The sequence below is a fragment of the Aspergillus lucknowensis genome, assembly GCF_044049455.1.
Source record: "Aspergillus lucknowensis strain CBS 449.75 chromosome Unknown BJX67scaffold_2, whole genome shotgun sequence".
NCBI classification, from domain to species: domain Eukaryota; kingdom Fungi; phylum Ascomycota; class Eurotiomycetes; order Eurotiales; family Aspergillaceae; genus Aspergillus; species Aspergillus lucknowensis.
The window spans coordinates 916,590-943,083 of NW_027263546.1; the positions used below are offsets into that span (position 1 = coordinate 916,590).

Below are 26,494 nucleotides of genomic sequence, written 5' to 3' on the forward strand. Positions count from 1 at the left end.
CCGCTGCAGGAAATGATACAAACAGGGTCCCGCAAGACATCGCTCCGGAGGAGATGATTAGCAGATCAGGATACGAAAGGCATCAGACGGTGCAGAGTCCAAAGCACCAAAGGAAAGCAACAGAGCCAATGGACAATGCTTGGTCCTGCGCCAACTCAGCCCGTAGGCCGCGGGGAAATTTCTTCCGCATTTGCCTTCGATGCGGTGAGGAAAGGCGCATATTGGGGTTGGTTTGAAACCAAGAGCTTGGTGGTTACCTGGGTCTCGTTCAATTGTCAGTGCTTGTAGAAGGAAGAGACGCAGCCGAAGATTTCCTGACAGGGCTGGCTCTTCAAGACCAGCCATCCCATTTCCAATTTTTTTAAGGTTGGCTGTAAATCTAGGATGAACCAAGGGTCCGTCCATCGGGAGCTTCAACTCGTGTACCCCACTTGGTGGGCAACAACAAAATGAGCGCAGCGGGATTGTCTGCAGTGAGGGACCTGTTCTGGTTGTGACTCGACGAGTCCCAGAAGAATCGAGAGGCAAGTCAAGTTTATATAGCTGCAGTGCACCCTTGGCGACATCAACGCTGCATATGACTTGGTGCAAAGGAGGGGTGGAATCTTTATCGATAGGGTCGTTCCCTTCCACCGCTGGTCTCTCCGAGTGGTGTGTCCCTGCGTGTCTTTTCATGTCATCCTCTCGACTTCTTTCCTTCTGGTTCAATCATTGCCTGTCTTCTCTTGTGTCTCCTATCGCTGCTGATTGATTTGGCGCGCCTCTCCCTTCTCCATTCGCCCTCCCCTAGCGGAGTTGGTTCTCGCTCCCAGCCACCATTTATACTCGAGCACCAAATCAGCTTCACACTCCCCACCATCATGCCGATCAACGCGTAGGAGCACAGATCCCACGGTAAGCATGCGACGAACGAGAGAGGGGAAAATACCATTCATTGATTGCTGAAAAAGAAAAGAGAACCCCGAAAAATTTTTTCCCACTCTTTCCTGTTGCGCAACCACTTACATCGCCGGTCTTCCAAGCCCCTTGAGCTCGTTCACATTCCTGGCTTGTATCCATCGCCGTGCACGCCGTCCAATCCCAGCGGTTCGTCGGATGATCTTTCGCAGCATCCATCCATCCTCCTTCATTCCCACCCACCGCCCCGAGCCCATGGGCTTCATGACCTTCTTCTGTGACCTTTCTTCTTTCTCCCTGTTGAGCACCTTGCGATCGCTCTCTTTCATCCGTCTCCGCTACCCAGGGCCAGATGCTTCGGATGTTTACGCTCTGCCGACAAAATTCGGTTCCTGATTGATTAGCCTTGTGTACCAAACTTCGGTTCGGTTGTTGGATCGCTAGCATCGCTGGATGTTTGTATATTACCACAAGGCTTCGAGGAGGGATTTGTCTCAGATTTTGAGCCTATGCTGGGTTCTTGAACGTCTATATCGTCTTGACTCCGTTTTTCTGACGGCCGATTCAACCAAGCGGTCTGTGGTCGAGCCAAGCGAAATCCTATAAATATTAACCTCACTTGCGGCCGACATTTGATACGTATGCGCCTGGCCTCCTGGAGTCGCTGGCCATCCCCCTGCCCGCCATGGAAGTTGCGCGCACACTGTGTCGTGGTCCAACATTAACCTGCGAGCCTCCGCGATTTTTCCAGAGCTGGTTTTCTGAGAAGGGGTGGAAAGAGGGCTTCAGTGGTGCACGGCGGTGGCCCGCAAAGTGTGGAATTCGGAAGAGTGCCTTTGGAGCTGCTGAGCCTATGTTTGCTTTGCGGTGCGAAGGAGTTCAGGAGCATGCCTTGGTGTTGGCCGAGAAGGTTACAGAGGTACACAGAACGGAATCGAAAAACACAGATCATTTGGAAGCTTATTCATTATTACCTACAGGATATCGAGCGCCGTCTAAACTCGTTCTGTGACGCAATGCATGCCTTCGAGTTCGACCCCCAGCTCCCCGAGCCCCAATGCTATAACCGCCTTCTGCCGTCGTATGACGATGCGATCAGTGACCTACCTCCTGAATACTCTGCGGCTCTGCCTCTAGCTCGCCAAAAGAATTTGGTGCAGGATACGAGCTTCGAAGGCACCCGGGATTCGAAAGTCAAATCTTCGCAGCTAGATATCGACCTTGAGAATCCCTCAGGTACCCGGGAGCATAAAGGAAAGAAGAAAAAGGGAGGAGCTGCGAAGGGTTCCGCGCCACCGCCGTCAAACAACCCGCCGCCACCACCACCGGAAGAAAATAACGATAAACCAGATGATAGTGCTGGTGGAGGTGGTGATTCTGGAAATGGAGGCGGGGATGATGGGAACAATGGTGGCGACGGCGGGGATGGCGGGGACGGTGACTGGGACGATGGTTGGGGCACCGCGGGCTCCAAGAAGAAGAAAAAGAAGAAAGAGGAGGAGGAGGAGAAGAAGCGACAAGAAGAGGAAGAAGAGAGATTGAAGAAGGAGGAAGAAGAGAGATTGAAGAAGGAGGAAGAAGAGCGTAGAGCTCAGGAAGAGGCGGACCGGAAAGCTGCAGAAGAAGCTGCAGCAGCCCCAAAAAACGGATTGAGCTGGGCGGACGAAGTTGAAGAAAACGATGACTCATGGGCTACTACCGCGAAGAAGAAAACTAAAAAGAAGGGCAAGGTACGTATTCAAATATGCTGGGTACATTATTCTTGCTAATCTTTGTGTAGGTCGAGCCGGTTGAGGCGGAGCCTCCATCGACTTCATTCCAGGATGTGAGTCTAAATGACGGTGCCCCTCAGCTCGATTTGAATCTCGGCAGCAATAAATCTACTGGGTTCGGTTTTGGATGGGGTAAAGATTGGGGTTCTGGTGGAAGCAAATGGGGACTCGATTCTCTCACAAGTTCGAATAAGGTGAAAGAGGAGACCAATCCATGGGGAAATAGCCTCAAGGCCGATCCCCTCAATGTCTCCATGGGGTTCGGCTTTGGCGGGGGGTTTGATAGCTCCCCGGCCGCAACCAACGGCAAATCCGGAGAGAGGAAGGACGCAGACGATGATGATTGGGCCAACATCATCTCCGGCTCCAAGAAGGATAAGAAGACGAAAGAGCCTGAGAAGCCTATCGAAAACAATGATGATAATGACTGGGGCTGGGATATATCGTCAAAGAAGAAGGACAAGAAAAAGAAGGAGGAGCCCGTTCCAAAGGAGCCACCAGCACCAGAACCACCCAAGGCTCCGGAGCCAGCCCCGGCCGATGATTTGTTGGACGGCTTTGCTACAACGAAGAAGAGCAAGAGGGCGAAGAAGAAGGAAGAAGAGGAAAGAAAGAAGAGGGAGGAGGAAGAGAAAAAGCGTCAGGAGGAAGAAGAGGAGAAGAAACGCCAAGAGGAGGAGGAAAGGAAGAGGCAGGAAGAAGAAGAGGAGGAGGAGAGAAAAAGACAGGAGGAAGAAGAGAGATTAAGGCAAGAGGAGGAGGAGCGAAAGGCGAAAGAAGAAGCAGATCGAAAGGCCAAGGAGGAAGCAGAGAGTGGCTGGGGCTGGGGCTTCACGAAGACCGACAAGAAGAAGAAGAAAGGTAAGACTGTTCCAGAACCAGAGCCTGCTCCAGAACCACCTCGCGATCCTACACCACCTCCTGCTGAGCCTGAGCCCGAACCTGAGCCGGAGCCGGAGCCTGAGCCGGAACCTGAACCTGAGGAGTGGAAGCCTGATTTCCCAGACGATCCTCTCTACGATAACTGGATGGAATTATCGTCTAAGGAGAGAAAGAAACGCGAGAGAGCGTTGAACAAGAAAGGCCTTCCTATACCCGGTCGTGATATTGACCTCACGCCTCCAAAGAAAAAAGAACCGCCGCCTGAGCCTGAGCCGGAACCCGTCCAGGAAGAGCCAGCCCCCGAACCAGAGCCGGCTCCGGATGAGAACAAGCAGCTGGTTGAGATAGTGCATGAGCCGACTGAAGATGATCCGATGGAGGATAGTGGCTGGGGAATCTGGGGAACCTCAAAGGATAAGAAAAAGTCCAAGAAGAACAGGATATCGGAAGAGCCTCCTCCCCCTGCACCGACGCCTCCATCCCTAGGACTCGAGCGAGAGTTTACCAGGGAGTCTGAGAATCATGAACAAGATCCCATCTGGGATGATTTTGACAGCAAGCCTGCGAAACCGAAGAAAGAAGAGGTCCCCGTGAAAGCCGCAAGAGGGTTCTGGGCCAGCCTGGGAGCGGCGACGATAGGTACAAAGCCAAAAACCACAAAGAAGAAGTCAGAGGAGAAGCCAAAGGAGCCCGAGCCAGTGGAAGAAACAGCTACCAAGTCCACCGAGCCTGATCTCCTCATCGATGTTGACGAACCCAAGGACGTTCCACCTAGCGCGCCTGAGGCGCCTGAAGCGCCTCCAGCACCTGATCCACCCGCGCCAGCCGCGGTGCCAGCTAACACAGCTGTTGCCACCTCCAAGTCCAAACCGTCATCAAAGCTCTCTGTCGCGGAGCGCATCAGCGCTCTCGAAAAAGCAAAAAAGGAGAGGTTGAAAGAAAAGGCTGCGGTCGAAAAGCTGAAAGCCAAGGAGAGAGCAGCCCCTCCATCTGCCCCAGAAGCTGTGAAATCGCCCTCACGGGAGGATTTGGTAGACATCGAGGCCGAACCTACCAAGACGAAACTCTCACGAGACTCGGTGCCTGGGAGCTTTCCTGACCCATTTGACGAGGAAATCGATGAAACTCAACCGGCAGATCCCGCCTCGGAACCAAAAGAGCCTGAACCTAAAAAAGCGGAGTTCGAACCCGCCCTGTCGAAGAAGGCGAAGAAGAAAGAGAAGAAGAAAGGAAAGCTTATAGAGCCTGAGCCCGAGCCCGAGCCAGAACCGGAGCCCGAGCCCAAGTCGCTGTCGAAGACTGAGAAGAAGAAAAAGAAGAAACAGCTCGAGTCTGAACCTGAACCGGAGCCAGCTCCAGTCACTAAAGCTGACAAGAAGAAGTCTAAGAAAGTCGATCCTGAGCCTGAGCCGGAAGCTGCACCGGAACCGGAGCCAGAACCTATACCCCTGCCCAAGACTGAGAAGAAGAAAAAGAAGGCAAAAGAAGTTGAACCCGAGCCCGAGCCATCGGCTGAACCCGATGCTGAACCTCCAACAGAGGTAGAGAGAGCATTGGACCTAGAAGACGAGGTTGCCCCTGCTCCAAAGCCTGAGAAGATGGCTAAAAAGAGCAAGAAAAGCTCGAAGAAACCTGTGCCGCCCCAGGATCCTCTTACTGCTGATGACATGATGGCTACTGGGGCTCTGGAAGAGGATGGTGAGAATCCACCGACCCTCTCGCCAGAAACTACCCCCGAAAAGCCTGCCAAAAAGGAGCGTCCTCGGGTCGAACGCACACCAGGAGCTACTTCCTGGGGTTTCTGGGGTGCCACACCTCCCAGAAAGCCACCTACCAAGGAAGCTAGGCTCCAAAAGGAGGCTCCTCCCGCGGTGGTAAGGTCAAAATCCGTGAAGCAGCCAAGGGGGAGGGAATCAGAAAACGAAGGCGAGAGGTCTTCCACATCCGAAAAAGATAGACGGCGGGAAGCTAGGGCTAGTCGTGGCATGGCTTTCTCCAACTTTATTCTCGGGACACCGCCCCAGCCTTCGCGCACGAATTCGGCAAGAAAACCAGCAGCTCATGCTTCTAAACGGTCTTCGAGGCATCAATCTGTGGATATTAACGACACCGAGTTTCCCACCCCCCCGCCAGAAGACGGCGGCGTTCCAGACAAAGCGGCGAAATTGATGGGCGTTAGTGATCCCTCATCGAGGAAGGAAAGACAGAGGGAGCGGAGGAAGTCTCGTGCGTCTATTATCCTCGCCTTTTCAGGGTTACGCTTCTAAACTTTACCAGGTGTACCAGATCCATATGCTCTTGACGACGATGATTTAGTTGTGGTGGACCGAAACGATGTCGAGCGCCCCTCTGGAGGTGATTCAAGACACTCCGGTTCGCGCCACTCCCAGCGAGATTCCGCGAGAAAGGTACGCTTGCGTCTCCGTCCTAGGTTTCCCTTTGCTAACCTAGCATTCGACAGTCGAGATCAAATCCCGAGGAACCCCGTGAAGAGGAAGAGAGGGCGCCGGATGTGTTCTCAGGTCCCGACGACATGGCGTTCGTAGAAGCTCCGCCATCAAGAGAACGACGCCCTAAACGATCAAGCGCACCGCCCAAAAAGCCGGAACCAACCGGTTTGATGGGGTTGTTTGGATCACTCCGGCGCAATACACGGCCTGAACCTCCTGAGCGTCGGAAGTCGCGGTCACGTCGTGAAGACGACGCCAAAAACACGACAGAAGATGAGACGCGGCGAGTCAGGCGGGAGGAAAGGAGGAGGCGCTCCGTGCGCCCGGACGCAGATGAAGAACCCGCTGTTATCGGTGCCTTCCCCGATACGGAAGTTGAGGATGCGGAGGCGCGGCGGGCGGCACGCAGGGCCAAACGTGCGTCGCGACATGCGCCACAGGTTGCCGCTGACGAGCTCCGAGAGAGTGAACTCCGCGAAGCTGAGGAGAGGCGAGCACGACGGAGGGAAGAGAAAGCCCGCCTGCGAGAAGAAAAGGCGCGCGAGCGTGAGGAGTACGAGAGGCAACTTCGAGAGGAAGAGGAGCGGCGCCGCGAGGAGAAGAGAGCGCGTCGAGCTGCTCGGGAAGAGCGCCTCCGTAGGGAGGAGGAAGCGGCCCGAGAGGCAGAGGCTCGACTAGCCGCAGAAAGACGAGAGCGCAGGCGCCAGCGGGAAGCTGAAATGTACGAGTACCCAGGGTACGACCAACGACAGAGACGGCGCCGTTCGCGGGTCGACGACAGGAACGCCAGAGACTTCTATCTAGATGATCGGGTGCCCGACCCGACTCGTCCTTCTCACCGGTCTGATGATAAGTCGAGACGTAGGAGGTCTAATGCACCCGATTCGACAAGGCCGACGCCTATGCCGCTCGGAGCACGCAAGGATAAGACTTCATCCTGGGTAGATTCCCAGGCTGACGAGCCGCCTGAGCCACCACCAATCGTCCCAACCGTCCTTGACATGCCCCCGGCCCCGGACGAGCAAATCCAAGGACACACAATGTCATCAGATGAGGAGGCGCGCCGCGAGCTACGCAAGCAAGCCCGCCGTCGAAGCAAATATCCCGGGCTCGATGACCGAGAGATTGAGGAACTCCGTGCGAGAAAGCGCGAGGCCCGACGGGCGGAGCGCGAGAATATCAAGACCAGCTCTAGCGGAGACTACGATCGAGAGCGTGCGAGGTACGATCGGTATGGAGTCGAGCCACCCAAGCGGCCCAGTTGGCTGAAGAAGTTCACCACTTTTGGATAAACATTTCTTTGCCATGTTTGATGAGATGAGCAATGATGCGATGATTGATTACGAAGCCAGTTGAATGATATGATCGCTTTTGGCCTATTCTACTTTTGGATTATTGATACCTAGACAACTTGGTCTAACGAGCTATAGCAACCTGCAGTTTATTAACATAAATGCATCTCTATCGAGTACAACTGTCTCCGAGTACCAGTATCATAACTCAGCCACCGCGTTCCTGTCCCCCCTCTTTTTCTCCAGATAAAACCTCCCTCCCTCATACATACCCAAATAAATACTCAGTGACACAGCAGTCCAAACCACACGGATCGCTCCTCCCCGGAACAGGCCTCTCATCCCTTCGTGGCTAAAAACTTCCTTTCCAACCCCCCAAATGCTCGTTCTCCGTCCGAAACGAGAAGACTGCTTCCTCGATTCTGACGCAGCAAGCATCATCCTCGTCTTCACAACATCAATCGGCGTGGTAATCACACTCGCAATACCCCCCGATATACTCGCCGCTATTCCCGTCAATACCGCCCTTTCCATCACGGGCTCTCCTCCTCCCCGTATCTCCCGACAACCACTCAAGCCGTCACGAAGAGCTAAATGTTTCTTCTTCTTCCGCCGATAAGCCACCAATTCCCCCTTCACAAACTCAAAAATCGGGAAATTTAACCCCGTGAATGGTAGATTCCTCCCCACGAGCGCCGAATACCCACTCCATAGTCTCCACGGGTGCGCTCTGAAGCGAGATAGCACTTGCAAGGTGACAATTCTCCCACCACTCCTCGTCCCCTGGCTACCTGGATGGACTCCTGATGCTGATGCCGCGGGCAGGGGATTATTGTGGATAACTTGGGCATTCTGCTTGATAACTTCTGCTGGGGTTAAGAGGAGACAGGAGACCATTTCTCCAGCGGAGGAGGAGAGTGCGTTTATGAGCGGTGTTGGTGTGGATTGGAGTATTGTCGAGCGCGGGTGAGAGAATTTAGCCCCGTTGAGAATGGATTTCGTCTTTTCGTATGTTGTGAAGAATGCTCCTGCTACCATGTATACGCGCATTAGCATCTGTCGGCCCTATCTACACCGGAGGTCGGGACCCAGAGAAAAAAAAAAAAAAAAGGAGATCTTCAGAGGATTTGACCGAAAGACGTACAAGCAGGAATAGTTGACAGCACCACACTAAACACCCCCTGATAGAGCCCACGAAAGAGGACATTCTTCCGGATTGTATTCGTCGCAGCGTCCTTATAGTCACGACTGTAGCCTGGCGACTGCATGCGCGTTTTCAGCGTGTCGAACGGGTAGACGAGGAAGTCGACTGTTACTACGGCGACAGCGCCAGACTATTTCAATGTATAAGCTTCTCTCATTCTCTATGATGTTGTGCAGGTTAGGGATGGGGTTGATCCTGGTTGGGAGTGTTTTGTCTTGTCTCAACCAATCATAGAACACACTTACAATCCAGATATCGAGGCTGCTGTTTTCCATAGCGTATCTAGCCGCGTTAATTAAATGTCGACAAGGGAGGAAGTACTTTCTTGTGTCAGAGTAGGAGAGAGCATTTCTTTCGGAAGCTCTGGCTCTGAGAGGTCTTATCGATCTTATCAATCGATGCGGTCATCGCCCCGCGCCACTTCGTCGTCGGGGTCGGATTTCGCGGATCGGACGCAGCGGAACAGCGTGGTTGGTTGAGTACCATCCGGTACGGATACGGCCAATTGATAGGCTAGATATTGGAGAGAATGACGACTGCTGGAGGCCAAGGAGCCTCGAGTTTCTCCTGTATGGCCTCCAAGAGGTTGGGGATAAGCTGGTGTTGTCCTCAACGGCCAATGGAACACAAGAACTTCTCCGAATGCTGAAGACAATGCGTAGGATTTAGAGCGTCACCGCAATGATTTGATCTAATTATCCATGGCGATATAGTCTTAGGGTTACTTGGCAGGTTGCCCAAGGAAGGGCAGCAACAACAGTGGTACGTATCAGATGTAGGTCCAAGATAGCTATCCCGCAACTCTATTCGTCACCGAAATAATCACATGGAGACATATTAACAGTCAGTACGCGAGTTTTCCCTCCTTACGCCGTAAGGTCATGCATGAATCATGAGTCCCAAGTCTCTCTCTTCCATAGGCATCCTATAAATAAGTTAAATCATTTGGCAACCTCGCTAGGCAGAAGGTTGCCCTTCACCGCGAACATCTTGCCCGTCGTGGATGAAACGAAGCTGTCGACTTGGCGGGCGTACTGTTCCACCTGGCGGCTATTCAACATACTGTCCAGACGGCTGGGCTCCTGAGGCAGCTTGAACAGCCGTTGCCACTCATCTTCAGGGAGTGGGGGCTGCTTGAGTGTGGCACGGCTGGCGTTTTCAGCCTTGCGCTTCGCTTGCCAGGCCGTGATTTTAGCCTGCTCTCGGGCCAGCGAGCGCTGATAGTACTGGAAGTTGCTGGTTTCGGTATGGTGCGTCTCGATACTGTCAAGGAGAAGGTCGCAGTTCTTCTCGAGGAAAGGGTCGATACTGAGGGAGAGGTTGTCGAAGTTGGGTGCCAAGATGGTCTGTTTGGCGAAGGGTGAAGACTCCAGGGCAGCAAGGGAGGCGGGGAGATCGGTGGGCGCCGATGGGGTCTGGTTTTGAAGTTGGTGGATGAAAGAAGTGATCAGGTGAGAGTTGTGGATTTCCACTGGAAGTTCGATCAAGATATCCTGGTATCTCAAGTTGGACTTTTGGAGCCTATAGAGGAGCAATCAGCTGGGCTCGAACCCCAGGGCGCTAGGTCAACCATGAGAGCGTGGGGACCTACTCGTCAGAAGTGAACTTGTTATCCTTGAAAGCAGCCATGAACTTAGGTGAGAGGCGGAACGCCCTCAAGCTCAGGCTGCCCTGAGCGCTGCGGCTAGCGTCATGAACAAGAGCGACTGTTCGTTCGTTCAGTTCCTTCTGGTAGAAGAATTGGTTCTCGATCACGTTCATGTTGACGAAGTTGCCCATGTTCGCACTCGTGTACCAACCGACATTGTTGGCGTCAACGTTGACCTCCCGGAGCATACGGATCATCTCAGCTTGGTAAACAGTGTTTGCTTTCGCACGGGGAGCGGCGGCAGCAGGATTCGGCGCAGTATTATCAAAATGCGATTCGGGAGGGACCTCAACGACGGGGAACGGGAACGTGTTAGTGATTTCCAGTGTGCCGCCTACGTCCATACCAACGATGGAGCCAGTCGCAGTCGTCGGGAAAGTCTGAGAACAGTGCTTAATGATCTTCATCACAACCTACTCGATCTCAGTATCAGTCTCGAATAGTTGCGCTAAAAATATTCATGGAGCGGGGAATTTGGATGAAATTTCGTACCAAGGCCTCGACCTTGACGGCCGTAAGGGGGACATCGTTCCTGATGAGTTATGTTAGCAACAGCCCCCACAAAATATCTCTAATAAAGACGAAACTTACTCTGCCATGTTGGATGCTGCAGCCGAGATTCAGATTGACTGGCGATAGCGAGACTTGGTGGCTTGCGATGGTTTGTGCGGATGGATCGAACATTTTCCACCGCCTAGAGCCAAGTGAGGTTAGCGCGTGCCATGTCTCTCACATGGGCCCGGGCCCACAGAAGACAGAATTTCCTTTTTGGGAAGCATAGACCCATCACGGGCACCCGGGCAAAAGACGTTGACCAAGTCTACTTGATCTCGCAGTAGTAGCTGCGCCCGGCAACAAATAACATCGGTCTACTTCGAGTCTTCTCCAGCCCGCCTTTCTCCATCCCATCTCAGTATCCGCTCCAAAGCAGCTGGAACCTCTTCCTCGTCCTCCTCTGCCTCCTCTGCCATCTCTTTCGCCCAGTCCACAATATCACGGCCCTCAGCGTCCGGTGCAACATCATAAGCAGAGAGACCCCGATCGAGAAGGATTTCCACCACCTCACCATGTCCCTCAGTAAACGCGGAGTAGGAACCGAAATTCATCGCCACATGTAATGCCGTTCCCTGTTGACCAGGTCGCTTTAGATCGACGTGAGGATGTTCGGCAAGAAGCTTTTTTAGGTTGTCAGCGTCCCCAGAGCGGCATAGATGATGCACGACAGACTCGTCTTCCCCGTCAGTCAGAGTGACGTCTACCCCTTTCTGCGAGAGGAGGGTAGCCACAGCTTCTGTGTTTTCGGCTTGCGCGGCTCTCAGAAGAGCTGTCGAATTATAATCTCCGCCCTTGAGGTTTACATGCGCCCCAGCGGCGAGCAATGCGGAAAAAGATTCCGTGGCATAGCTTGACTCTGCAACGGATGCCTGAAGCGGTGTGTGCCATCGTCCGCCAACTTGATTAACATCCACTCCACGCGAGAGAAGAAGCTTAATGACGGCCGGTTCATCCTGGGCAGCAGCCGCGTAGATGGCACTTCCGAAGAATCTGTTGCAATGGTCAATATCTACCGCTCCGTCGGTTGACAATAGGTCCCGTATAGCCCGTACGTCACCATACAGTGCCAATAGGGGGAGGAGATCCGAACGCGTTATGCGTAATTCTTCTACCCCTTCCCTGCCAGCCGCCATCTCCTGTGGTTTGATCCACGGCATTATGTGGCCAAAGTCGTGGTAATACACGAGGCCCCTGCCAGCGAAACCGATAAATTCTTTGATTGGGGGAATTTCTTCATCTTCTGCCTCGTCCGCCCTTCCATCATCTTCGCCTTCTCTGCGCCGCTTTTCATCTGCTCCACGCTCAGAGAGAAACCTATGCACGGCTATCGCAGCCGCGCGTAGATAGCCTAGGACATTACCGTCGGACAAAGTATCATCCCCCGCTCCCATCCTGTAATCCATCCAGAGTCGAGTTCTTACCAGCCAAATGACTGATTCCAGAGGCCACTTGGAATTGATTGTGTATACGAGATGGCTGCCCCATTCTATATTTTTGGCGAAGTAGCGGGACAAGGCTTCATCAAAGAGACCTGCGGAGCGGAGTTATTAGGGTAACCGGATTCAGGTTTAGGAATGTATTGAATGGACGTACGACAGACAAGCCGCAGGTCGACCAAAGCGCGAGGTTGATAGTGCGCTGCCACATACCCGCGGTGATTGATATTGAAAACACAGGCGATGATAAGCTCAAAGATTTCGGGAGGGAGATTAAGGAGGCCCCTGTCACTATTAGCCAGTGAGTTTCAGAAATTGAGCATGTAGATGGACATACATCTTCCACTCCTCTTTAGAGCGTTTTTCTTCTGGATATGCCCCAAGAAGAAAAGCGTTCTCAACTGTCGGTCTAGCCCAGAAAGCGCGGCTCCAAAACGAGGCTCAAGGCTGCATCTGGGCAACCAAGATCAATTGCCAGGCAATATCTTCCAAATCTTGGGGGATTGAGTCGTCGTCCACTAGAGGTGGCTATGACAAATTACAAGATCTCGAACTTCTCCTGCCAATGCGTTGTAAAGTCGAACCTATAATGTGGAGTCGTAGAGATGAAGAGATAGGCGTTCCTATAACAGCGCAGGGCAGCCCTGGATTATGTGCCCAAAGCAAGGTCCCAGCATCAACAAGGTTTTCTCGGAAGGCTAGACAGTTGTATTTCGTAGTGGAAAGCAACGAGGATTCGAAGCTGCGGCACAGCATTCGTGGTCTCGGCCATCGGCGGAGATCAGTCCCGCTGCGGGGATAGGTATGGATAAGGTCTCCCTGCACCCCTGGGGCCACCACCACCTCAAGAATTCAAAAACATCCTCAACATCACCAACTCTCTTTCTATCAAATGCTCAAACTCGTAATAAACCCCTCGAGCACCTCAATGCCCCTCGAAACCCTCCGTTATGGCGAGCACGATCTCCAGACCATCACCGTCGCCTACCCCGCACTGCCCCTCCACGCAGACACAGACGACCGCCTCTGGGTGATGTATTTAAACCACCCCCCCCCCAATTCCTGTCCCCTCAATACCGTGTAAAGCAAGATTATTTCAACTCAATGGCTAGCTCTAATCGTCTATCACTCATCCAGCCTCATCCACGGCGGCGCCTGGCGCGATCCAACCCAAACCGCAGCATCCTACCTCACCCCGGCCCTAACCATCCTCCAAAACACTACACCCGCACCACCCATAAAAGGCATCGCATCAATCTCCTACCGTCTGAGCCTACACCCATCCCACCCGCAAGACCCGAAAAAAGAATCACGAACCACCCTCCGAGCAGCAAAACACCCAGACCACCTCTCCGATATACAATCGGCGCTCTCCTTCCTCGAAGCGAAATACAAGATTGGTTGTCGGTATCTGCTTTCGGGGCATAGTTGCGGGGCGACGCTCGCATTTCAGTGTGTTATGGGGTCTTTTTTCTCCTCTCAACGAAAACGGAATCTTAACGGGGAAGCTGGGTATGCAGCTCCGCTCGCGATCTTAGGGATGGCGGGGATATATGATTTGAGGCTGTTGCGGAATTCACATAAGCATATTTCTGCGTATCAGGAGTTTATTGAGGGGGCGTTTGGGTCTGAAGAGGGGGTTTGGGATGCTGCGTCCCCTGGTGTCGTGCGGAGTGTAGATGGGGTTGAGGGGTGGGAAGGGGGAAGGTTGGTGGTGCTTGCACATTCTCAAGAGGATAGCCTCTGTGATACAGCACAGAGTGACAAGATGAGGGATTTCCTCGGGACCTGGGAGAAGGATACGTCTCAGGGGAAAAGGGAGGCTCACTTCCTTTCTATCGTGGGGGAGCATGATGAGGCGTGGGAGAAAGGAAGGGAGCTTGCGAGGGGAATTATAATTACCCTTGGGAAGTTGCAGGAGATGGGACTCTGTCCGAAGGACCCGTCTATCTCGCAAGAGTAGAGGCACAAGTAAAATAAATGCACAAGGAACGAGATACTGTCAAGAAAAAGAGTCCATATTTAGATTTCGTTATGTCCCACGTCATGAGAACAGGTATCATGAAACTAGTGCACATTAGAAGGAAGAAGGAAAACAGACCTGCCAATTTCGAAACTTCAACTCCCCATGATCGCTATCATACTCACACATAATAGAAAGAAAACCATACGCCTAATGCTTCGAGGTGACAGCCACTGAAAAAGAGAAAACGGGAACAGTTTCAGAAATACGGACGATACGCCGCCCCCTGAGGGTATGCAGGTTCGTCAAATTCTGAAATATTATGGACGGTTCCAATTTCACCTGCCAAGGTCCATACGGCTTGAGGCAGCGTCACCTTCAACTCTCGCTTGTGCGGTATCGATGCCCGGCTCCTCTTCATCCTCCTCATCCTCGAGTTCTTCATCCTCATCGTCCTCGACATATTTCACTTCGACTCCAGCGTCACGAAGACGGGCCCTAGTTTCTTCGCGGTAGCGATCCTGCCAGCGTGCAAGAGCGGCGCTGGCGTGGACGCGGAAGCCGTAGATACGAGGTTCGTAGCGACGGGTACTCTTCTCAGGAAGAAGAGCAGGGTAGACCTGGAAGAGCATGCTGGTGAACGACGAACCAAAGTACGCGCCGTCGATAGACGCATGCCTGGATGACTTGGGGTTGTAGATATCTTCGCACCTCGAGCAGTAGAGCCGGACGGTACTCATGTTGGGAAGATCGTGCTGACCAGTAGGGAGGAGGGGATTACCGTCGCACATGACGCGGGGGCACTTTCCAAAATCGTTTTTCTTCCACTTCTCGACCTATACAAACCGCGGATGTCAGTAAACCGCACCTCCCATATCATACTCGTAGACTTGCGTACCATTTTCGCTAGACCACGAGTGGTTACAATGTAGCGAGCATGGACTAGACCATACAGGTGGCGTGCCGATTTCTCGATCTGTTCGCGAAGGTCGTCGTCCGCATCGAGGTCGAACACATCTGTCACCAGATCCAACGCATACTGGTAGTAAGGAACCTCGGTGTTCAACCCGGTAAGGTTGAAGCGATCAGTCAAGTATTCTTCGTCGATTTCACAAAAATACTCGTTTCCGCGAGACGAGATGAACTGTGTGCGCCAGTTAGGTTTTGGCCTCGGAAGTGGTATTCTATACGGATAACGTCGCCGCAAAGAGAGCAGAGCAGGGCTAGGGTCTGACACCGAGTCATGGTTTGCACCAGACTGCGAACCCTCCGACCCTGAGAAAAGACGGTACACATGGGGGGTAGGATCAGAGATCGAATCGGTCTCAGAACGAGCATTGGATGCCGCCATTTTTCCCAAGTCGATTGCCAGTGACTCTGACGGTGACAGATGAGGCAGGAATGTGTTAAGCATTCGGAAGAAGGCTCCTCGAGGCCAACGAGCCAAACACTCGAACCTTCTCAACAACAAACGCAACTCAATTCCGCGCACAGCGGTCCCTTGGAACCACCATAAAACCGCCCCGTGCCGCCGCGTCCTCTCCTTTCATACCCTACAGCCCAAGATCACAAACAGAAAGCGCAAGAAGCAGACTTACCCAATCTCTCCAGTAGCTGGTGTAGTCGCTGTCGGTTTCGCTATTGAAATCTTCCATCATTTTGACTCGAGGGCTCGTCGATCGAGATATTATCTGAAATATGTCCGGAGGTAAGATTATTTGGTCGCTTTGCCTGCAGCAGTTCTGCGAGAACACCGGCCCGAGATGAACCAAGCACAGGAATGGTCCCCGGAACTGTACAGCAGGAACAAATCCCCCTTAAAACATCTAGTAGCAAGGACCTGAATGCAATCAAAAGAGCGAATCGACAACAAACGGAGAAGCTTGTAGTCTTGAGGTTGAAGCAATCTGATGTGTCTTCACTCTCTTTCATGTGGCTGTTATCAGAGGATCATCTTGTTCAGGTTTAGCGCGGGGCTGGCGGTCAGAATTGCCGTCTATCGCTCACCGCCTGCCTTTTCCCAATATAACTTATTCACGACCTTTTCTCTTGGTGTGAAGTTTGGGAGTCTCTTTTGTTCCAACCTACAGAGGTAGGGTGGCTTTGAATCTTTTAACATCGGATCGGGGATCATTTTCTTTTCAATTGAGGTCTGATACCTATTGGAAAACAAGATAGATGAGATTCTCCTTGAAATCCCTACGTATACACACATGTCCTTCGGCCAACTACCACACTATTTTATGTACAAGGAGCTCTCGAGGACTTTCGGAAACCATTTAGCTGCCAAGAGGGGGGTTGGCGTTCTCGACCAGCTGCTCGAAGTATGCCTGCAGTCGCGATATTAGCCCATAATCATGCTCAAATCCGTCACAGGAAACTTACCTGGAACCAAGTACCAGCTTCAGGAGCGGGTTTGAGAGCAGCCTCGGCACCACAGTGAGCATCGTAGCGCTCAGCAGAAGTGTCAGAGGTACCATCACTCTCACCACCGGGCTTAACCCAGACGAAGGCGTCAACAAGCTCATCCCCGGTGTCGCTAGAGGGGCGAGCACCAAAGCCAGTGCCCTTGGAGTTGCACCAGTCACCCCATTCGACCTGGCCAGTGGGCTGCTTGCCGTTACGGCCTGGAATTGCAGTCAGTCTCTGCACTCAGCATCAGCTTCGCCGAATTGTACGTACCAGTGTCGGTGATGAAGTGAGCATCGAATCCAGCAGCGGAGAGTTCAGGAGCGAAGTTGTTGATGTAGCTCTTCTCATCGCAGATCTCGTTCTCGGACGTGTAAGAGGGGCAAGTATCGATGCTGAAGGCATTGTAGTTGGCAACGTTCGTTGCCAGACCACGGACCGACGCGGGGGAAGAGGCGTTGGTGTATACACTCGCGAAGAGTTCTGCAGCTGGGCCAATGTTGGCAGGCCAGCCGAGCCATCCAGCGTGACCTGGGCAGAGTTAGATCCAAGAGTGTCCGAACCGAGTCGGCAGAGATGCTTCACTTACCAGCATCAAGGTACATGGACACATTGGGGAGATCCAGCTGCGTGATTGCATAGTTGGTGCACTCGAGATAGGCATCCTGGGCGTTGGCACACTTCTCAACGGACAAGTTGGTTACCAAGTTGGCCAAGCTGTCAGGCTCAACGACAAAAATGATGTTGGTGTCAGAGTACTCCACGGCAATCGCCTTGATGGAATCGATGTACGCCTTGTACTTCTCAACACCGCCATCGGCGATAGAATACTCTCCGTTACTAGCCAACGCAGCACAGTCACGGTCCGGAAGGTCGTAGACGACGAAGAGACCGGCAAGTGGGGGGTCTGCTCCAGCAGCGTTCTTCGACCGGATATCGGCCAAGTATTCGCCCATGGTGGGGACCTTGTCGGCCGTGTCCCTGATCGCAGGGATAATTATCAGCTATTCATCCAGCAACGAGAGTATTCAAGCGTCTTACATCCAGTGGAACGATGGAATCTCAGCGGCTGCAGACGCCTGCTCCGCCAGGGAGCCAGTCATGGACGGCACAGCCAGCGAAATAACCTCAGAGCTGTAGTACGGGTTCGCATATTGTTGGTATCCCTCGAACGGATTTCCCGTTATGGTCACAGCTGGACCACCTCCCGTAGGGGTCGGCGTGACGGTGGTGCTGGAGCCGGTAGCCTGCGGCAAGGCGTTCACGGCACCGAGGAACGGCGCCAGGGCCATCAACGCCCTGATGTTGACGGACTGCATAGCGAAAGAAACTGTGGAATGAAGAAGTAAACGGAACGAATGCGTCTTCTCTGATCCTGCAGGGAATGTAGCCTCTCTGATCCAACGGCTGCTTTCGTTAGATATCCGTCTCAGCTCATGCCGGGCGAAAGAGTTCTTTTATAGCCCCTTTCACTTCCCAGCATGGATAAATTGAGTCGACAAATCGGCGTTTCACTACCAAAAGGATCAAGGGACGCGGACGGACTTGGTTTGACACCATTGCGATTTGGCCAGAAACGGATCCATCAAATCGACGGCACCCGTTCCTGGGAAGTCTGGGATCTGCAATGGGAGCATTGACATGTTTTGACAGCCAAGGAGCTCGACTTTCTTGACGCAATCAAGACGGCGGACTCCCTCCGTAGCAGAAAAGGTACAGATGCGGCTGATCGTCATCAACTGGCGAGGGCGACGGACGACGTTTCACTTTGAGGATCGCGAAACAGTACGGATCGGCCGTCCCGTTTCATTTCCCCACAAGCTACTTGTTGCCGAATGCTTGAGGCGACTTTGCTCATTGATCTCCCGTCGAAAACCCTGGGAGAGAGACGGTGTGCATTGACGAGTTGGAAACCCACGGCATGGCCGGCGTCAGAGGAAAGGAAGACCCCAGAGACAGTCCAGAATAAATTTTCCGGTTGGCTCTGATGCATCGGGAAAGATGGAGGGAGGTGTGGGCTCTGGAGAGACGGTGCCCCGGAATCTCTCCCTTACCAAGTCTGGGGCCGTGAAGAAACACCCATGTTTCATCTTTACAGGTAAGGCGTCGGAGCACCAATCTCCAGATACGGGGTCCGAAGCCACAAAACGGGAAAGGGTGTTGCCTCCGGGACCGCCGATTTGACAGAGACATCACCATTCAAGACTTGACTTGCCTTGTCGCAACCCAGAGCCTCTGAGGATTCCAGAGTGCAGAGCAGCTCCAAACTGCAAGGCACGCACGTTCCTGGCACGGTTCGACGGTCCGAGCATCCTAAAGATTATTACCCCGCACCGTGGCAATCATCGTTCTCATCCCTTGTCTTGACTCTCGACCATGAGAAGGGACGAATGGTCGATCTGAGCTGTGCTTTCCAGGGCTTTGTGACGAAAATTCAGCCACTCCAAGCCATCAAAGCCACCAGATTAGGTTATGAGCTCAATTTATGAAAGAATAATTGGGCCAAGAAAGTAAATTATCACTTGGTTTGTAGACACAAATAGGGGTAGTAGGCTAATTGCGATATACTCTCACGGGTAGAAGACTTAATCCACGCAGCAATGGCCTGGGCAGGTAACATATGAAATGACTGTCAAAGTCTGATGTCGACATCCGAACAATAAAGAGAATTTAGCCGCGCGCAGCAGCCTGGTCGCACTCCGCTATGAACTTGCGTATCCCCTCGAAGCCCTCATACTCGGAGGTACTTTCCGGGATCCCATGGCTCAATACGTCAGGGAAGAATGCCCGATCGCCAAGCTCGCTCACGTTGATGCTCGAATAGCCCGAAGGGGATTTAGCCCATGGATTGGAGCGGAACATGGTCATGTCATCGAAGCTAAGCTCGTTGCTTGGGCGCCTCTGGGATTCGGGTGACATTTGCGTGCCCACGCCTGACATCATCGCCTGCCAGTCAAGTTCGTCGGGCCGCTGCAACGGGTTGACTTCCGTCCGGAAGAAGAGATCGTCTGTGTCCGAGGATGGAGAAATGCTCGGAGCGAAAGGGAAAAGGAGGGCAAGTTCAGCGCCGGTGCGGAGGTCAAAGTCCGCATCTTGCATGATTCGCCCTCGTTGAACCCCAACCTCGTCGCAGAGTCGCTCAACCGTCTCCGCGTCACAACCCGGGAATCTAACTCGGATGGTTGATCTGTCGTGGAGCACAATAGGTAAGTCACCCAACGTAGCGAGGCGCTTAAGATCGTTAAGAATAGCAACCAGGCCCTTGAGGGCACGCGCGAAATCAGCAGAGAGGACGTCCAAAAGGCCCTCGGAGTTAAGGGTCTCAGACTCTGTATCAGCAGAGGCAAAGGTCTTTTGAAGACCAAAGGCGGTGATGGTGGGAGAGATTTGGAAATCGATGAAAGAGCCAGGGGAAGTGCAAGGAATACTGGTCATCTTTCGCTCAGTTTCATCCTGGAGCACCGTCACAGCCTTGAACTTCTTGTTTCCTGTAACAGGATCAATGCCATCGAACCGAGCCTTCTGGCCTGAGAGGAAGAAAGCTCGCACGCCCACAGACACATTATTTATAACTTGAGCAGGCGCAGCAGGGCCATGTGAGAAATACCGTGCACCTCCAACTCGGCCTGCACCTATCACATAACCTCCTGCGGTACGACCAAGGGTACCTCCGGTCAGGTTCGGACGAAGAGTGGATGCAAACGGGGCTCGAGAAGTGAAGCGGCTGATACCAGCCGCAATTCGTGAGGAACGGTAGGCAGCCCGGTCTGGTTTAACCGCAGCTTGGAAATATGAAGCAAAAGAACCCGCCGCACTGGTGGAGAAGTGCCGGCTGCGGGCTTGACGGATAGCTGCGGCTCGATTGATAGGCTGTTTGGGAGTTATTCGCAGATATGCAGGTTGAAGACGAAGTGAAATCTGCTGGGATGGTTCTGGGAGGTTTGCCCTGATGGCTTTGTACGCCTTCGCGTAGGCAAACCTAGGAGACCTATCAGCAAGACAACCGAGTATACAACAGGGTGGCAAATGACTGACCTAGCCGCTCTCCAGAGTTTGGGGAGCAGCAGGTGCCCACTAGACGGAGGCATCCTGAAAATGATGAATTCACGGATCTAGAGGCAGATCAAAGATGAGAATGTCATCTTTCAGATGAACTTAGCGGAAGGGAAGGAGAAGACGAAGACGGATGCCTGATGACGAGGGAGTCAAACCCCAGGTGGCGGTGCAGCATGTGATCTCAATCACGAGATGCGCATGCCTGAGGCGCTGAGGCGCTTTACCCTAAGAAATAACTTGGGTAACCAGAAACTCTTCAAATCCGAAGCCATTTGAAGAAAACACTCGTAGCGCTATACTACATGCAGATGACTCAGGTAGAACTACAGGATGGGGCGTCGAAGTAGCCTCATCGAGGTACTATCACGCGGCGGTGCCGCTCAAAATGTATTTCCCGTTCGGGAGTATCTACATCCAGGTGAGAGGACTACGAGTCAGTTTATTGAGCCAATGCTCTAAATACTGGGCTCTAAGCGTTCCCAGTCGCTTCGAACATCGCCGGAAGAAGTATTTAATATTCTATCTAAAGATACCTAATTTGAATTATCTACTCATCGTCGCCGAAGAAGACCTTGATAGGAAGCCAGGCATCTCCGCAGACCTTGAAGCGATCCTTCAGATTGTCCAGTTGGTTGACCTCTTCGCCGGTCAAGCTCCAGCCGTCAAGCTCAAAGTTAGCATCGATGCGAGACTTGCTGACGGACTTGGGAATAACACTCCAGCCTTTTTGCAGACCCCACACCAGCAGCACCTGCTGAGGAGTTTTGCCCTTCTTCTCAGCCAATTGGAGCAGGGTAGGGTCCTTGTAGAGCGGAGAGTTTGTGGACCCCAGGCAAGAATAGCCGGTGGAGTGAATCCCCTTAGATGTGTTGTATGCAACTAGTTTCGGGGATGGGTTGTTCGGATGAAGTTCAATCTGATTGACGGCTGGGACGATCTTGGTGCTGGGATCATTCAGAAGAATCTCCAGGTTCTTGATTCCGAAGTTTGAGACACCAATGTTGCGGACCTTGCCGGTGGCTGGTAGCTTCTGCATCTCTTGCCTGTGCTTTGGTTAGTGTTGCTGAACCGAGACGACTTGGTGGGAGGAAGATTGCGGCGTACCATGTCTTAATGAAGTTCCAGTCGGGGAGGTGCTTCGACTTGTCATTGGGGTCGGTCGAGCTCGGCCAGTGCACAAGATAAAGATCGACGTAGTCCACACCCAGGTCCTTGAGAGAGCTGTCGATTCCCTCAGTAACGCGGTGGTGCCAAGTATTATCGAGCTTAGTGGTGATCCAGATTTCACTACGGGGAACCCCGGAATCGCGGATACCTTGCCCGACCTCAGCTTCGTTGCCGTAGGCAAGCGCACTGGATTGGCTGTCAGCATTGCTTGCAAGGGTTTCGGGAAGCATACGTATCAATGTGGCGGTAGCCCTTCAGCAAAGCATTCTTAACGGCCTCCCGCACTTCGTTAGGCTTCGACTGCCAGGTTCCGAGACCGACGGCGGGAATCTTGTCCCCAGTGTTGAGGGTATAGAACTTCCTAGAGGCGGAAACGACGTGTGAGAAATTGCGTTTCGGACTCCTTCTGGATGGGAAAGGACCAAAGCCCAAGGCGCACACGTGGACTTGTGAGCACTTACTTCGTATTCTCGAGGTTCGACATTTTGCGTAGCTGGGAGAAGAGTCGGGCTGGGTTGCGCCTTTCGATGAAATGGAAAGGGTGTGATCGCTGGAGAGTTGGAGAAAATACAGAGGAAAAATTACCCGCCAGAGGAGACGAGCAATTTATAAGGAGTCGATACCTCGGGGTCCCCATCAGCAGCATAGTGAGGCAGGTCCATCCAGTATCCCCGGAGGGGCAATGATGCTATTAATTATGACTGGAGGGGCACTGCGACCTCGCAGGCGCAGGTGGGGGTTCTGGACCCAGTTTCTCTGCTTTTTCCGTGGGTCGCTGGTGTCTTCTGCCGGCAACTTTCCTTAATTTATCCGTGAGGATCGGTATTGGAGAAGGACATGAGATGTGCAACCCATGGGCTCGATCAACGAACGCACACCTTGGTTTCGGCTCCAGGGCTTGTCTGTTCAACCCAGAAAACGCCGATGAGGCCCCATTGTTGGGCGTGGGGCCATGCCTGGATACAGTTCGTTGGCGAATGATGGCCTCGAGATTGGCCATCGTTCCCTTCCGGATAATTACATCTGAGAGATCGACTCTCGTGCGAACCTTCAAGGAGCATGCTTGTACTCTCAAAGAGGAAGGTCCTCATCGCCGGCGGGAACCTGCACTGGCAGTGCTGACACACGGCTCTGCCTCAGGCCAATGAATGGAGAATCTTCCGCCTCAGCCGCCTTTTTCTGCCGGCCTGCTCCAAACTCGGCTTGGTCCAAGCTCCTTATCAAGACAGTCGAAACATGAGGGCAAGACTTGACATGCTCCCCGATTTTACCCAACCGATTGTCGAAGCCCCTCAATTGGCTCAGTATACTTGCGCTTCTCTCCACAGTGCTTCCCTGGTTTATTCAATTTAGAAGCTTTCCGATTTGTGTTGTTTTCCGATATCGCCGCAGCTTTTGTTAGATCAAAAGCAAGCATTGGAGCATACCCTGCTCTTCACCTTCAAGGAAGGCAAAAATGTCTTCAGGATTCGTATCTGCTGGTACAGATCAAGAACCGGTTGAGCGTGATGACGAATGGCGCCGTGTGCAGCAGGAGCTCGAAGAGGAACGGAGACGAAAGGCAGAGTTGGGAAAACAGGATGGCGGGAAAAGCTTATACGAGGTACTTCAGCAAAACAAGAGTGAGTAACGACATCTTGACGAAAAAAATGCAATCTCATTCTCTCAAACTCCTGGTTGACGTGCCATGATGATCCTCTTGACGACATGAAGTGGCCAAGCAGGAAGCGTTCGAGGAAAAGATAAAACTAAAGAACCAATTCCGTGCTCTCGACGAAGACGAAGTTGACTTTCTCGACTCAATAATGGAGTCGACTCGGGCCCAGGAAGCCACCGTGAAGAAAGAAACTGCTGAGCAATTGGAGCTATTCCGTCGCCAACGGGAGGAAGCCGAGAAGGCTCTCCTTGAAGATACCGCAGCTGATGTCACGCCAGCCGCCGAAAGGGACGACTGGAAGATCGCTTCGCGTAAGCGACGACGCGAGAAAAACAAGGACCTACTTATTCCTGGGCGAAAGCGAAAATCCCTGGGCGACGACGTTGAAAATAATACGAGCGAACAGAAGACACATAAAAGGGCAAAGGAGATTGTCGAAGACACGGAGAGCGGAAATCTGAGATCCCCAATTGTTCAGGAGCAGCACAAGCAGGCGGCTGAAGATAAACCCTCCAATGACCCCAAAGCTGGGAGCCCAGCTCAACCACCAGCAAAAGTGGCCGCTAACCAGTCTGTGTCATCTCTTGGTCTGACAGGCTACAGCTCCGATTCGGAATGATTGTACTGCAAAAACACCCCTATTTTGAAAAAGCATACTATGGGCTAAAGCTTTCTGACTATATTCTCAGGAGCAATGTCCATCCGTGCGTGCGTTGTGTAGAACACTGACGGTATATAAGATAAGGGATTTGATGATTCTCGACCCGAGTGGTATATGAGAGAAACCATACTATTAAGGCTGGTCCTGTCACAATAAGCCGAGACATCACCCGTCAATTTCACCGTTGTCATTTCCCGGACACTATTTCCAAGGCCACATGTGCGGTTATCTTGTTAAATTACAGTGTCATCACGGTTTATTTGTATAGGCTCCTAGACTGGCTTACTTCTCCTCATGCGTCGCATATGCTTGCTGCTTCTCTTCCTGTTCTACCACCCTGCGCTCCAAGTCATGAACCATGTAGTCCTCCTTCTTTGTGCCAGGAACAATCCAGGGGGAGTTCGAGAACAGGTAGTTCATCTCTTCAAGCGGCAACTTCTTCGTTTCGGGCAGAAGCAACCAGAAGAATACCGCATTGGTGAAGTTACAGATGATGAACACGAAGTAGTACCGGTACCCGATATCAGTCATTGCAATTGGCGTCACCTGGCCGATCATGGTGTTGAAGGCATAGGAGGTCATGGTTGCAAGTGAAACACCCTTTGCACGAGTGCGGGTGTCGAAGACTTCAGCCGGGATAATCCAAGAAAGGGGTCCGCAGGTGCACGAGAAGGAGAAGTTGTAAAGCCAGGTCATGATGATGAAGCCCCAGTGAGCGCCGGTGTTGTTGACCTCTGGAGGGAACTTCGCTAGCAGGATGCAAGCCACGATGAAGGTCAGACAGTTGCCCAGGTTTCCCCCGATCAAACTCCAGCGGCGACCAAAGCGATCGATGAGCATCATGCATAGGAACTGGGCGACCAAGGCGATGATGGAGTTGATTGCCTGATAGCGCAAGGTTTCATCGCCCTCGATTCCAATCTGCCCATAGATAGCAACGGAGTAGTACCTTTGCAAGTTCGACCCGTTAGGACTCTTTCCCCCGGTAGGGGAATGCTTTTTGACGGGACTTACTGGATCGCCGACACCCCAGTCATTTGCACGGATGCCTGAAGTGAGCAGCAAAGGAAGAGGCGACGGAACGATGAGCGCGACTTGAAAAGCTCCAGATAGGATTTGGCCTCCTCTTCATGTTCACGGGTGATGGTTTCATGAATCTGAGTGTACTCGGCACGGACCCAGGCATCATTTGTATCGCCGTATGCGTGAAGCCTTGCCAGAGTGAGCAGACCCTCGTCGTGACGGCCATGGTCGATAAGCCAACGGGGCGACTAGCCACATCGTCACGCATTAGTGACAGCTAAGACGGGGGTCTAAGGACGCGAAATTCGTTCTCACCTCAGGGAAGAGCATGATCAAGAGACCAAGGAAGACGGCCGGAACAATCTGCAGACCAAGCGGGATCTGCCACTGAGCGTTGTTCGTTTTTGGGAAGCCAATATAAGTTCCATAGGAAATCCAGGCCGCACAAAGAGACCCGACGCCGAGCATGAACTGCTGAAGTGCGGTGACACGGCCTCGAATATTCGGGTGACAGATTTCTGCTTGATATAGAGGCACGATCATGGTAAGGAACCCGACTCTAGCGTGGGTTAGCAACTCGCTTTGGCGTATCGGGCTTTGAACATTCAGTACTTACCCAACGCCGGCGAAGAACCTTCCACTATACAGGTAATCGATGGTCTGCGCACCCGTTTGAAGCCCTCCACCAAGGCAAAAGACGATACAGCCGATGATGATCGTCCATCGTCTTCCAAGGATATCACCAGTAGGACCGGCAAATGCGGCACCAAAAAAAGCTCCTGCTGTGAACATGGAAACGACCAATCCACTGCAGGCGGCCAGTCAATTCTCATCTCCTTCGAACGCGCTTCAAAGGTGCCGAATTAGACTTACGTTGCTGTGTCGCTTGGCTCATGGAAGGTCCTCAAAAACGATCCGCTGGCAATCACCTCTGCGATTACACCCAAATCATCTACACACAACGGCCACGATTAGTCGTTCGCAACACAGAGCTGGTAGAAAGCGGGGATTAAGAGGGGTCGAACACACATCCATAAAGGAATGATCCGAGGGAGGCAAAAACGCCGACCAGGAACTGGGGTGACTGTAAGCATGGTCCACCGTTGAAGATACGAAAGCATCAGAGCCGTACCTGGTACCACGCAGGTGAAAGGCGCATCGTGATTTTAGAATGCGTTCAGGGATCAAAGTGATGCGTTCCAAGGCCTTGAATGCTCGACAGAGCTCAGGGTCTCAAGAAAAGAGTGTGGAGACAGAAGCGGGAGAAGAGGCGCAGGAGCAGCCATTCTTAAAGAATCCGGGGATGAAAATACACGACCGAAGCGGAGTGCCGGGGAGGATGGCGCGCTCCGAGCTCACACCTCTCGGAAGATGGCATTGTCGTGCTGGGTTGATGCCCGCCGGGTTAATCCCGTAAGGACA

At 52.7% G+C, this 26,494-nt stretch overlaps 11 protein-coding genes across 11 annotated transcripts; 3 read left to right on the forward strand and 8 right to left on the reverse strand.

Annotated features, from left to right (window-relative positions):
* Positions 1–771: 771 nt before the first annotated feature.
* BJX67DRAFT_99094 (uncharacterized protein) lies at positions 772–1,564 on the reverse strand. The gene has a single exon (XM_071035706.1). The coding sequence runs from the start codon at positions 1,342–1,344 to the stop codon at positions 868–870; it is 477 nt and encodes a 158-aa protein (XP_070891076.1). The 5' UTR covers positions 1,345–1,564; the 3' UTR covers positions 772–867.
* Positions 1,439–7,394, forward strand: BJX67DRAFT_99262 (uncharacterized protein). The gene is made up of 5 exons (XM_071035709.1): positions 1,439–1,816; positions 1,878–2,627; positions 2,678–5,777; positions 5,829–5,959; positions 6,013–7,394. The coding sequence occupies exons 1-5, from the start codon at positions 1,583–1,585 to the stop codon at positions 7,291–7,293; spliced, it is 5,496 nt and encodes a 1,831-aa protein (XP_070891077.1). The 5' UTR covers positions 1,439–1,582; the 3' UTR covers positions 7,294–7,394.
* On the reverse strand, positions 7,394–8,944 carry BJX67DRAFT_99114 (putative mitochondrial carrier protein). Its single transcript, XM_071035708.1, has 3 exons — positions 8,743–8,944; positions 8,438–8,627; positions 7,394–8,324 (listed from the first exon to the last, which is right to left on the reverse strand). The coding sequence occupies exons 1-3, from the start codon at positions 8,770–8,772 to the stop codon at positions 7,495–7,497; spliced, it is 1,050 nt and encodes a 349-aa protein (XP_070891078.1). The 5' UTR covers positions 8,773–8,944; the 3' UTR covers positions 7,394–7,494.
* Positions 8,945–9,104: 160 nt separating this feature from the next.
* BJX67DRAFT_341503 (putative eukaryotic translation initiation factor 3 subunit EifCh) lies at positions 9,105–10,802 on the reverse strand. The gene is made up of 4 exons (XM_071027900.1): positions 10,737–10,802; positions 10,638–10,677; positions 10,089–10,558; positions 9,105–10,018 (listed from the first exon to the last, which is right to left on the reverse strand). Exons 1-4 carry the CDS (start codon positions 10,742–10,744, stop codon positions 9,439–9,441), a joined length of 1,098 nt encoding a protein of 365 aa, XP_070891079.1. The 5' UTR covers positions 10,745–10,802; the 3' UTR covers positions 9,105–9,438.
* BJX67DRAFT_341506 (ankyrin repeat domain-containing protein) lies at positions 10,803–12,900 on the reverse strand. Its single transcript, XM_071027901.1, has 3 exons — positions 12,474–12,900; positions 12,294–12,421; positions 10,803–12,231 (listed from the first exon to the last, which is right to left on the reverse strand). Coding segments are annotated over exons 1-3 (1,347 nt in total). The 5' UTR covers positions 12,476–12,900; the 3' UTR covers positions 10,803–11,014.
* Positions 12,901–13,064: 164 nt separating this feature from the next.
* On the forward strand, positions 13,065–14,099 carry BJX67DRAFT_376944 (arylformamidase; the record flags this gene model as incomplete). The annotated part of the gene is made up of 2 exons (XM_071031987.1): positions 13,065–13,171; positions 13,274–14,099. 2 exons carry the CDS (start codon positions 13,065–13,067, stop codon positions 14,097–14,099), a joined length of 933 nt encoding a protein of 310 aa, XP_070891081.1.
* A 35-nt stretch (positions 14,100–14,134) lies between these two features.
* On the reverse strand, positions 14,135–16,129 carry BJX67DRAFT_341511 (casein kinase II subunit beta family protein). The gene is made up of 3 exons (XM_071027902.1): positions 15,698–16,129; positions 14,998–15,243; positions 14,135–14,935 (listed from the first exon to the last, which is right to left on the reverse strand). The coding sequence occupies exons 1-3, from the start codon at positions 15,755–15,757 to the stop codon at positions 14,438–14,440; spliced, it is 804 nt and encodes a 267-aa protein (XP_070891082.1). The 5' UTR covers positions 15,758–16,129; the 3' UTR covers positions 14,135–14,437.
* A 39-nt stretch (positions 16,130–16,168) lies between these two features.
* BJX67DRAFT_99348 (glycoside hydrolase family 6 protein) lies at positions 16,169–18,109 on the reverse strand. The gene is made up of 5 exons (XM_071035710.1): positions 17,550–18,109; positions 17,098–17,489; positions 16,782–17,039; positions 16,485–16,726; positions 16,169–16,429 (listed from the first exon to the last, which is right to left on the reverse strand). The coding sequence occupies exons 1-5, from the start codon at positions 17,825–17,827 to the stop codon at positions 16,379–16,381; spliced, it is 1,221 nt and encodes a 406-aa protein (XP_070891083.1). The 5' UTR covers positions 17,828–18,109; the 3' UTR covers positions 16,169–16,378.
* A 1,069-nt stretch (positions 18,110–19,178) lies between these two features.
* Positions 19,179–22,215, reverse strand: BJX67DRAFT_376947 (NADP-dependent oxidoreductase domain-containing protein; the record flags this gene model as incomplete). The annotated part of the gene is made up of 5 exons (XM_071031988.1): positions 19,179–20,487; positions 21,116–21,607; positions 21,669–21,917; positions 21,964–22,092; positions 22,193–22,215. The coding sequence occupies 5 exons, from the start codon at positions 22,213–22,215 to the stop codon at positions 19,179–19,181; spliced, it is 2,202 nt and encodes a 733-aa protein (XP_070891084.1).
* Positions 22,216–22,959: 744 nt separating this feature from the next.
* BJX67DRAFT_99434 (PSME3-interacting protein) lies at positions 22,960–24,169 on the forward strand. Its single transcript, XM_071035713.1, has 2 exons — positions 22,960–23,353; positions 23,445–24,169. The coding sequence occupies exons 1-2, from the start codon at positions 23,188–23,190 to the stop codon at positions 24,005–24,007; spliced, it is 729 nt and encodes a 242-aa protein (XP_070891085.1). The 5' UTR covers positions 22,960–23,187; the 3' UTR covers positions 24,008–24,169.
* Positions 24,170–26,337, reverse strand: BJX67DRAFT_99407 (general substrate transporter). Its single transcript, XM_071035712.1, has 7 exons — positions 26,205–26,337; positions 26,102–26,147; positions 25,946–26,024; positions 25,689–25,880; positions 25,388–25,631; positions 25,064–25,320; positions 24,170–24,998 (listed from the first exon to the last, which is right to left on the reverse strand). Exons 1-7 carry the CDS (start codon positions 26,229–26,231, stop codon positions 24,332–24,334), a joined length of 1,512 nt encoding a protein of 503 aa, XP_070891086.1. The 5' UTR covers positions 26,232–26,337; the 3' UTR covers positions 24,170–24,331.
* Positions 26,338–26,494: the final 157 nt, after the last annotated feature.